The following is an 11208-nucleotide window of genomic DNA, read 5'->3' as shown; positions in this document are numbered from 1 at the left end:
AAACCTGTCCCTTTAAATAACAGCACATTTTTTGCAGCTCTAACCCTTGGATTTACATACTGATCTTCCTCAATCTCGTCATATCAAAATGCAATTCCAAGGGTCACGTTAAATCTGTGTATCCCTCTACATATACTGTCAGGCCGGCTGAATTTCTCCAGGACTTTTTGATTTAGTGCAAGAAACGGGACAAACAGCAGACTGTCCGAAATGTCTCCTTTTGTTTACAGAGCAAGTGTGCACCTTGCACTTTAAGATCCGTTTTAACTATGATGCCCCCGACAGTAAACACAGCGAAACGCGACGGCTGCGCGATGGAATGCCCACATAACAGTGCAAAGCCAATGCACGAACGCAATCTCCATCCAATATCACAACAAACATTTGGGCAATGCAACGTTGTGCATCCCTGTCGATTGGAAGTGTGCACGTTGCAACAATCTCCGCGCGCGGAGGGACGGGGCTGGAAATAAAACAAGGCTGTAGAGTGGGAGGGAGAAAGAGAGAGGGGGACCGCGTGTATGTTCGTGCAGATATTTGCAATAAGTGACACCGAGAACGTTTCACAAGATCGGCGCGTTGCTGAAAGGTTCCTTTTGTTTCGGTCGCGAGACTCTTCGTGCAAAGAGCGTGCCGCCGCCTCCGGCACCGGCTGCAATGGGAAGCGATGGATGTCCCTGGGAGGTGGGTGGGAGGGAGCGCGCGCCGTGTGATTGGAACGTCGCGGGACGCAATGGAACGTGGTGCTGGGCAGGGAGAGAAAAAAAAACACCCCAGGATTCGGTGACATAAAAGCGGCGGCGCGAGCCGGAGCTCGGGCCAGAAGCGGCGGGCGGAGGATGCAGCAGAGGGCAGGCACCGGTAACCGGACAGCCGCCGCCTCCCCCCTCATGTGTTGACTCCCTCCCTCCCATGGTGCAGCTTTTGTGCTCGCTCGGGAATCCGGAGTTAGCAGCGGTGCAGAGATGAAGATGAAAACCGATAAGAGGTCGCCTTCCAGCGGTGAAGGTGGTCACGGTGGCGGCGGTGCCGGAGGGCCCGCGGTTCAGGGGCCGGCCCCCTTCATCCAGGCTCTGGCAGCCGCCAACAGCCAGTACCAGGCGTACGAGACGTACCTGGAGAATGGCATGATCTGCCTCAAGCATAAGATCCGGAATATTGAGAAAAGGAAGGTAACAGGAAAGCACTCTGCACCGCACCCCTCTCTCTCTCTCTCACTAACCTACTGGCGCTGAATCCATGAGATGCTCCTGGATAGTCTGCAGTGCACAGCCCTTGCTGCAGTCTAACTGCATTGGGTTACACCATCATCTGTGCCTGTCTTGTTCTCCCCTGCACTCATTCCTTTCCCCCCCTCCCCCCATACCATTCAACTTTTAAAGTTTGCATTCATTTTTGATCTTTCACCTTCTATTTTTCTTTTTCAATCCGTGCAGCTTTTAACGGTATGAGTACCTTCATGATACTTTCCTATGTTTCCTTAAAAGGACAGCGCCCAAATTGCGCAGTTGGATTTTCACCTCAACCTGGAGTGCTCAATATTTGCTGTTTTATCCTTCTTTCCCCCCCCCCCCCCCCCGTTTCGTTGCATAGCGACGAAGCAAATGTCCCGTTTTGAGCCTGGCGCTTACGAAATAACATTGGAGACCCCAGCGCCTGGGGCTGTTTTAAGAACAGTCGGTGTTGCAGTTGGATAGGGAAGCCCTTAGTTGCATTCATTGCCCCAATCATCTCTCAACGGTGTAAAATCGTATCGCCAGCAGTCAAAATGCGTAGTTTCAAATGGGGAAACATGACCTTTGCCTTGGCTTTAAATTTTCAATAAGTTTCCATACGCACAATGAAATGCTAGTTTTTAACCTCTCTGCTCCAGGTGAACCTGAGCTTTTGCAATCGCTTTTCCAAGGTGCAAAAATAATTTTATTAGTAACTCATTTTCTTTACGTAGATATGACACTTTTTTTTGGACACTAGTAATGTAACTTCGCCTACCGTCGAAACTTGCTTATTTGCTTTTCTGTGACTTTTTTTTGCAAATCTATGAAGCGATAGATTGCCATTGCCCACTTGGAGTCAAGCATGTAATGCACCCTACACCCTGACCTCTAATGGATAGTAAGTGACCTCCCTTGACATTGAAGTTGTATTGTGAGATTGAGTGAAGATGACTTGTGGTCAGACATCTCTTAATGTCACAGGGTGGTTAAGGAGTTTAGTACTCTGCTTCATTGCTCACTCCTTAAGTATAGAAGATGTTAAATCATGTTGAGGTTGGAGAGGATTTGATGAGGCCTCTGGTTTCTCTATTATACGAAGAATAAAAAACTGGAGTGGGTTCAGAAAAGATTTACCACAATGTTGCTCAGAATGGAGGGTGAGCGAAATAAGGATAGACTGGAACTTTCCTCACTGTAACACGAGATTGAGGGCTGACTTTTTTTAATAAGGGTGTTTAAAATCATGGGAATGGATAAGGTGAAGAGACAGGGTCTTTTTTTTTTCCCCCACCCCATGTGGGGCAGTTCAAAACAAGGTGATGCATCTTTAAGGTGAGAGGAGAGAGATTTTAAAAGGGACCTGAGGGATAATGTTTTTTGCACAGGGTGGTTTGTGAATGAACTGGCAAAGAAAGTGGTGGTTGCAGGAACAGCTACAGCATGTAAAATACATTGGGATAAGTATTTGCATTGGAAGGTTTGGAGGGATATGGCCCGAATGCAGGCACGTGGGCCTAGTCTAGTTTGGGGAAGGTTCCCACGCTATGTGAATTTGACTCTAATGGAGTATATTTTGTGTATATAAGCACTAGAAATGCAGTTGATTCACCCTTTATAAGGTTGAGTCAAAATATTTGCAATGCATGACCTTACGGTGGTCTTTCCTTTTTTAAAAAGGCAAAACTGGATGACTATAAGGAACGCCTAAACAGAGAAGAACTCAATCAGGATCAGTTGGTATGCAAATTTCAATTGTTTAATATTAAAAGCTGGTAAACTCTCAAACTGATAATTCTTTAGATCCATTCAATTTACTGTTGAATTGAGCTGTACTGTCCAAGTACTGCATTGCTTGCTTTTACTGTAATGGTGGCTGTGATCTTGCTGTATGAAACCAGATTTAGATGTTTTTCTTTTCAAGCTGAAAAAGCTGATTGTTTCTATGTACGATGTTTAACACTGACCCCTCCCACCCTTTAATCTCAATTTGTAACATCTGAGATTCTGCTGCCCAAAACCAGTTTGGTTTGTATAGCATATTCTTGAGATTAAAGTACCCTAAAGCGCTACACTCTGGCTTGAATTGGTCAAAATTTGACCATCGCATGAACCTTTGGACAAAAGAACCAAAATTATGATCAAGACCTGAGACCATTGGAATGTCCCATTGGAATGTCACATGAGATTCTCTTGTACAGAAATAAATCAGTGGGGTTAGTAAAATATGGGTGGAGTCTGGATGACTCTGCATTTTAAAGATGAAAACGTGGATGAATTTGTCTCCGTGAAGTTTGCACCAAAAGAGTCTTAAAATTGCTAAGTGTCTTGCAGCTGTCCCACAAAGGATGGAGTCTGGGGGTAAAAGCAGATGGAATGGAATATGGGGTTGAGACATTCTGGGGGAGGGGGTGAGTTAGGATGCTGAAATTGTGAAGCCTGATATTGGGATTGGAGTTTGAGGGAAGGGCTAAATATAATTGACTTTCAGTTGGAGGAATTTTTTGTCTGGAGTACTGACATTGGAAATACTGACTCAAGAGGTTCTGGCAAAATGGAGCTGGGTGTCATGTGACATCTGAAGTCATGATCCAACATATGGATAACATGGATTAGAGTCTAGGATAGACCCTTTGGAGGGGTAGGGAACTTAAGTTCCTTAAATTGGAAAGGAAGGACTTTTCAGTTCTGTTAAGCAATCAGCTTGTGCTCGTGCACATTGGTGCCATCTGAAGCTTAAAAAGTTGTATCCTTATTTAAAATTGTTTTGGCATCACTGCTCTACCACTCCTACCAGCCTCCAAATTCTGGCCTTGAGTGTATCTCAGATTGCCACTGTCTTTGTGGTGGCTAAGCCTTAAGTGGCCTAGAATCCCCCTCCAAACACCTTTACTTTGTCTCTGGCTTTAACATGATCTTTCCAATCAGCATTCGTTTCCATATTTGAATGGAAAAATGATTCATAAAAATGAATCAATTAAAAATTTGTTGGATTACATTTCATAGTAAGGACACCTTTGCTTGTCTACTCTTGAAGAAACTGAATGTAAATTTTCTTGGTTGCAGTCAAAGCAATAACAGCATTTAAGATAGAAGATTCTGAGCCAGGAGGCCTGGTTACAAGTCCCACTCCTCCAGAAATGTCTAGTAGTATCTCTGAACAGGCTGACTTAGAAAATGTTTTTCAAGAGACCTTTCAAGGGATGTACAGGCAAGGTGGGTTAGCCACAGAAATGCAGGATTACAGGGGTTGGGGGATGCTGTTTCTAGGGTTAGTGTGGACTTGATGGGCTGAGTGGCACCCCCTCCCCACACTAGAGGAATCTGAGGTGGGAAATGGAATTTTAAAGTGAACTAGTGTTAAAACTTAAATTTGCTTTTTGCAATGCTTCCTGAAATGTTTGTCCGGTGTTGTCAGCTGCATTAATTAAACTAGCAAATTATTGTGGCTATGCTAGTGTAAATTGGATGTAGATATGAAGCATAATTTTAACTGTCTCAAGCTTTAGGTGGAGCTTTCAGCACCCATTGTAACTTTGCAGTATGAACTCTTAAATGCATGTTTATCAACACCTCCTGACTTGCTCATCCCTTTTCAGATGGTTGGAACAGCTGGTTCTATAAAGTTGCAATCTGAGTTTGAGAATTTGGGCAAAGAGGCATGAGCAAAAATCCAGCATGCATCCAAAACATAATCTCTGAAAGGTTTTCTTGTTATAATATTGTTCCCCACTCCTTCCCCCTCTTCTCCTCCCCCCCCCCCCCCCCCCAAAAAAAATTGGTGTTGCAATATTGCAGGAGGAAGCAAAGGAAGAGAAACAGTTGCTCCTTTCCCAGATGAATTGCATTGCAGCATTTTGGTCATGCCTTTAGTGAATGCATGAGAATTTGATACATGGAGTGAAGAATTTATGAAGAGGTCTTAAAACAATTAAGATAACAAGATTTTTGCCCCTTCCTACCCCTATCAAAAGATTTGAGCTCTCATGACACTATCACTTAGTAATTTGAGTTCTGTACTGGATTGTTTAGTTAGAATGTCAATGTGGTAGCAAAATACCTGGTAAGAAGCCAAGATTTTACTGTAAATCAACTTCGTTACCCATTTCTCGAATTGTTTTTGAGAGAACATTCAGGTTGGTACCAGAAGTTTGTTTTTAAATGTAAGTGTACAGTTATTCAACTATTCATTAAACTGGCTATTGTAAGCAAAACTTAAATCCTTGATGTCTAGTCTGAATTTTTAACAATGCCTGAACCATAATGCACAAATGTCTTTCACAGGATGCTGTGGCCAAATATGAAGAAGTAATTCATAATCTGGAGTTTGCTAAGGAGCTGCAGAAAACCTTTGTTGCACTCAACCAAGAGGCAAGATCTTCACCCTTGCTGCTAATGGTTTTGCGGGGAGGGAACGGGGCTGCTTTAGAAGCATTGGAGGTGAACAGTGTTAGAATTTCAAGCCTGTCACTTGGAGAGGTGAAGTTCATCTGTTGGAAATGGAATAGCTAAAACCTCTTAATTGGTTAATGGCACTAAATTGATGCTAATTACTAACACTCAATCTAGTTTAAATTGCCTCCACTCCAGTTGGCAAATTGGACTTGTGCAAATTTGCTATTTTGATGTAAAATTCCAACTGACTTAAGCAATTTTGTTAAATTCGCATCACTACCAGATAACAATCATGCTTGCAGAAGTGAATTGAACAAAGATGTACCTGGCAGATCTTGGATGACTACAGAGACTTTCAGATTTTTTTAAAACTAGTTACTGCTGTTTAATTTGGCTAATCCTTGTGACCTTGACATTTGAAATTGTCCCAGCACCATTTTTAACTCATTACAATTTATTGCCTTTAACAACATATCCTTTATCAAGATGAATGGATGTGGATTTTTAAAAAAATTGTACTTTTCTCCTTTCCTTCCCCCTCTTCCCATCTTCCAGAACAAAAGTACAGTGAAGCTGTTGTGATACTTCAAACTGTAGTGAATAAGTGCAGGTTAAATTGTGTTTACCTTTTAAGCCTTTGATAAGGTTCCACATGGTAGGCTGTTGGAGAAAATGCAGAGGTGTGGGGTTTGAGGCTGATTTAGCATTTTGGGTTAGAAACTGGCTTTCTGTAAAAAGACAGTGAATGGTGGTTGACAGAAAATATTCAGCCTGGAGTCTAGTTACTTGTGGTGTGCCACAAGGATTTGATTTGGAACCTCTGCTGTTTAACATTTTTCTAAATGACTTAGACGCAGGCATCGGTGGATGGGTTAGTAAGTTTACAGATGACACTAAAGTTGGTGGAGTAGTGAACAGTGTGGAAGAATGTTGCTGGAGAAGTTTGATAAACTGAGGAATTGGGCTGAGGGATGGTAAATGGAATTCATTGTAGATAAATGAGGTGATTTTACTTTGGGAAGAATAACAGGAAGGCAGAATACTGGGTCAATGGAATGATTCTTGGTAGTCTGGGTGTGTAGAGGGATCTTGGAGTCCATGTGCGTTCCTGAAAGTTGCCACCCAGGTTGATAGTGCTGTTAAGAAGGCAATATGATGAGTTAGCTTTTATTGGTCGAGGGGTTGAGTTCCAGAGCCATAATGTCATGCTGCAAGTGTACAAAACGCTAGTGCAGCTGCACTTGGAATGTTGTGTACAGTTCTGGTTGCCCCATTAAAGGAAGGATTGGAAAAGGTGCAGAGGAGACTTATCAGGATGTTGCCTTCTCTGGAGGGAAGATCTTAAGAGGAAAGGCTGAGAGAATTAGGTTCTTTCTCATTGGAAAGAAGGCAGCTGGGGGGATTTGATAGAGACATGCAAGGTTTGTGAAGGTTTGTAGCTCATCCTGTATGTTTAGGGTGTACGTTTGCTCGCTGAACTGTAGGTTTGATATCCAGACGTTTCATTACCTGGCTAGGTAACGTCATCAGTGGCGACCTCCAAGTGAAGCGAAGCTATTGTCTCCTGCTTTCTATTTATATCTTTCTCCTGGATGGGGACCCCAATGTTAACTCCACATTAGGGAGATTTAAACAATCCTTGGATGAGCACATGGATTTGCTCAATTAGTTCACAGGTCAGTGCAACATTGAGGGCTGAAGAGCCTAATCTGTGCTGTATTCTATATTCTATCACCTGATCCTCTTGATCTGATGTGGTTAGTTAGCTAAATAGTCCTAATGAAAGGCAGCAACAGCCCTTGATCTAAACTTAATTGATAGGTCTGTCTGGTTTTGTTCTGAGCAGCTGCTAAAAGCACAAAAGAAAACTTTACGACGTGAGCAACTACTGAGGACAGAGATGGAGAAGAGACGCCTTCGTACAGTATTGCATGTTAAATATGTACTGGAGAACTTCAAGCAGGAGCATGTTCAAAATGACTTCCGAGATGGCATTAATGGTGCATTTATTATTTCTCGAAAGGAAATCAGCCTCCTCAAGGACTTCTGTAAACTTGTTTGCCCTGAAAGGGATGAAAGAATGTCGTAAGTAATGACTTGATACTTCGTCTGCAGTGTCTTTTTTAATCTATCATCTGCTGGATAGTTACCACTGACAGTTATTAGTTGCCCTGTGTTCAGTCTGTTTAATGGCTCAGGATCTAGGTTCTTGACTGTCAACGGCCTGGTAAAATGGATCTCTGAACTGTGTAGATGACAAATCAAAGTCTGTGCTTTTGAATGTAAACAGTGTGGATTTAACGATATAAAATTGAGCTGCATGAACTTGAGCCAAGAATTATAGGTTGGCTGCCGTGACACACAGTCATAAAGATGTACAGCATGGAAACAGACCCTTCAGTCCAACCCATCCATGCCGACCAAATATCCCAATCCAATCTAGTCCCACCTGCTAGCACCCAGCCCATATCATGATGACACTTGGGTAACTTATTTAAGACCAGTTTGATGTTGATCTTGATGTAGCCAGTGTGGAGTACAGCAAAGGGTTAGAATAGGTCTTAGTTGACTACCTGGTCCAAGAGACCTTTCATTTGCTTGCAATTTTTCTGGGAATATGCCTTTGGAAGGGATTTCTTTTCTTTGACCATTCTAGATAGTGGTGATAGTTTTTGCCCTGGTACGTTGACTTATGTTTAGAGGCTGAAGGATGTTGGAATTGCCATCAATTGGAGTGGGTCTTGGGATGCCGGTGTACTTAGCACACTGTCCCTCTTTTTTTTAATATATTGCTAATCTTAAATTTGTAGTAAGAAAACTCTGCATTATGGTGTCCTCATTTCTTAATATTTCTTCAGTAAGTGCAAGAAGGGTTTTTGATGGGCTTGGCAATAATGCCTTTGATAACCCAAGCATCTATAAAAGTACCTCTGTTTGGAATTAAACTGCATTGCTGCTACCTCGGATTGAGGGTGCATTGAATGACATGCCTTCAAATAACAGTGAGGTATTGTTCATAGTAGGCTGCCTCCTATTCTGGGCAGAAAACAAAGGCCTTGATTTATCTGAATTTTTTTTGTTTTGTTTTCAGTCTTGAAGATCAGGTTGAATTGGTGTCAAATCAAATGTGGGACCTGTTGGAAGGAAGTGATAAAATAGTGGCTGGTAGCACCTGTAAGTTCAAACTTGCTCTGTTCTAAATGAGGGTGGGCTGCCATTGTATATAGAACCTGGCATTCAGATATTACCGTGAATACACTGCACTTTCAGAATTTTGAGACTCATGATGTAAAATGCTATTTTGTTTCTTCTAGATAAACACTTGAAGGAAACAATAAGCAGACTATTGAACTGTGCCTACTTTGATAGTATTCCTGTCCCTCACAATGGTTTGCTGGATGATGTTGAAGATGATAAAATTAAAGAGGTACAAGTAACTTCCAAGACCCTATCTGGAAAGGATGCTGGTAAGTTTTTGTGGTGGCAGAAGTAACACTAGATCCTTTTTGAATCTGTTTTCATCTGTGAAATTGTATATTAGTTCTGCAGAAACCGCAGAACACCAGTATCCAGGAGGATTTATTTTGTTTACAGCCCTCTTTATTCAGTAGTTTAAATTCTGTAATCTGGGAATGTTTAAACTTGAATGTGGCGCATGAAACCTCTTGTTTTGAGGGCTTGTAGAAGTCTAGTTAGGTTCAGCAGGATGTGGAGATGATCTGTAGACATGGGGGCTTGTTAACAAGGATGGATTTAAATTGAACAGGAAATGTTTGTATATGGCAGAAACATGTCTTTGGGGGTGTGCGGGAGGCTTTTGTGGTACAATGGTAATGTCCCTGCCTCTAGAATCAGGTGGTCTGAGTTAAAGTCCCACCTGAACAGTTGATGTCACAGTATATATAAACATGTCTATTGTCGAACAAAATGTAGATGCAGTCTCCTGGCCTACTTTTATTTTGGAACCTTTTAGTTTGGAGATGCCTTCAGCCTGATGTGAAGGACTAATGTGACTTGTCTGCCCCTCCCCTCCTGTTGCTGAAATCAGCACCTGATGGCCTATTAGGTTTTAATTTTGGATTCTTGTATGTATTGTTGGAATGAATTTGGCAGCCCAGTTCAGTTATTAACACTGATCATGGACACAAGATGAGTTAATTGACCTTCTTTCTCTGCTCCACCCCCATGACCTGTAAATGCAGCCACTATATCTGAGCCATCTTTTTCAAATTTTCGTAGCAATCAACTTCAAGATTCTCTGCTTCTATACTGTTTGAACACATCTGACCATCCAATCAGCCTCTTGGTATCTTGCTGGGATATTAAATCAATACAAGCATGCATGACTTTATCTGCAGAACTTGTCTGTAAGCCCAACACTCAGTTAACTTTCTGGGAGAGGACAGTAAACTTTAGCTGTCAGTGGGGGGTGCTGTCATTGTTGAGTGGCAAGCTATCACCACAGTTTTTCTTAGTACAATTAGTTCTATGGTGGATCTGTCCTTGAATTGTGTGTAAGTAGGGCACTTGTTCACAGCTTGATTAAAATTACTTGGTTCCCATCCCCTGCCTTTTTAATGAAAGGGGTGGAGAAACTATTGCTAGTCAGGTCACACTCTTAGTGTGTATAACCAAATGAGTTCCATATACCCTCCAGGTTTCTATAATGTTGCATTTTTCTGGGAATGTTATTCACATTTGTGTGATGGGATGTTTTACTTCCAGTAGATGGAGGAAATTTGAATTTATAGCCAACCTTTTGGGCAGAAGACTGGTTTAGATGGCACTGTTAAGGTAGATAAAATACAGTCAGGAAGAGCTGTCCTTAATCCATGCAGTAATATTTCTTTTTCATATCCTTGTGGGAAGTAGCAATTTAGCAGCAAGGAATATTAGTGTATTTTTATTTGGTTAGTTGGTTTAAAATTTGTATAGGTTTCTGTAGAGAACATCTGTACTAGCAGTCATTTAAGAACTGTCTTGCTGAGTGGGTGCGTAGATATTACAATGGGAAAGCATTTGGAAGTGGAAGAAATTTCTGATCTTTTGAGCAGCTCCCTGATCTAACGCTGTGTAGACCGATAATGGAAAGTGTTAGCTTGGAGCTTGATATCTTGTCATGTGCATCCTGTTTCTTTTGGATGCTTGTCATTGATATAGCACACATTTTTAAAGCTGGGGAGAAGTTGCAGCTCTGGCTTAAGTGCATGTTAAGAAACTTGTTTACTCTCACTGAAATGAACAAGTTGCTATTTAGTGGGAAGTGAAAACCACATGTAGGGTTTGATTTTGCAATTGGTCATATTTCAGCACTTGTGTCTGTAGCCTACTTTTTTTTTGCATAGCAAGTAAAAGTTTAGGATTGCTTATTATCTCCTCCACTTCTGTGTTTAGCATTTAGTGAATACAGAGTTTTGGTGCCCAGTTATTGATGCCTCAGGTGTTTCTGTCCCTTGGGCTTATTACACCTGGGCTGAAAATGTGTTGCTGGAAAAGTGCAGCAGGTCAGGCAGCATCCAAGGAGCAGGAGAATCGACGTTTTGCGCATGAGCCCTTCAGGAATCCAGCATCTGCAGTCCTCACTTTCTCCTTTTTTATT

General features: G+C 42.0%; 1 protein-coding gene across 6 annotated transcripts in view; it reads left to right on the top strand.

Moving 5' to 3' along the window:
- Positions 1 to 747: 747 nt before the first annotated feature.
- caprin2 (caprin family member 2) overlaps positions 748 to 11208 on the top strand; it is a 61094-nt gene continuing 50633 nt past the window's right edge. For all 6 annotated transcript variants that reach the window (XM_060839503.1, XM_060839500.1, XM_060839502.1 and 3 more), the window contains exons 1-6: positions 748 to 1172; positions 2895 to 2954; positions 5499 to 5585; positions 7456 to 7694; positions 8701 to 8783; positions 8924 to 9076. In XM_060839503.1, coding sequence (XP_060695486.1) covers positions 966 to 1172; positions 2895 to 2954; positions 5499 to 5585; positions 7456 to 7694; positions 8701 to 8783; positions 8924 to 9076 — 829 coding nt within the window. In that variant the 5' untranslated portion in view covers positions 748 to 965. The remainder of the gene's footprint in view (positions 1173 to 2894; positions 2955 to 5498; positions 5586 to 7455; positions 7695 to 8700; positions 8784 to 8923; positions 9077 to 11208) is intronic.

The sequence above is a fragment of the Hemiscyllium ocellatum genome, chromosome 19 (assembly GCF_020745735.1).
Source record: "Hemiscyllium ocellatum isolate sHemOce1 chromosome 19, sHemOce1.pat.X.cur, whole genome shotgun sequence".
Taxonomy (NCBI): Eukaryota; Metazoa; Chordata; class Chondrichthyes; order Orectolobiformes; family Hemiscylliidae; genus Hemiscyllium; species Hemiscyllium ocellatum.
Note: the sequence above shows the minus strand (reverse complement) of the source record. Positions and strands in the feature narration are given on the sequence as shown.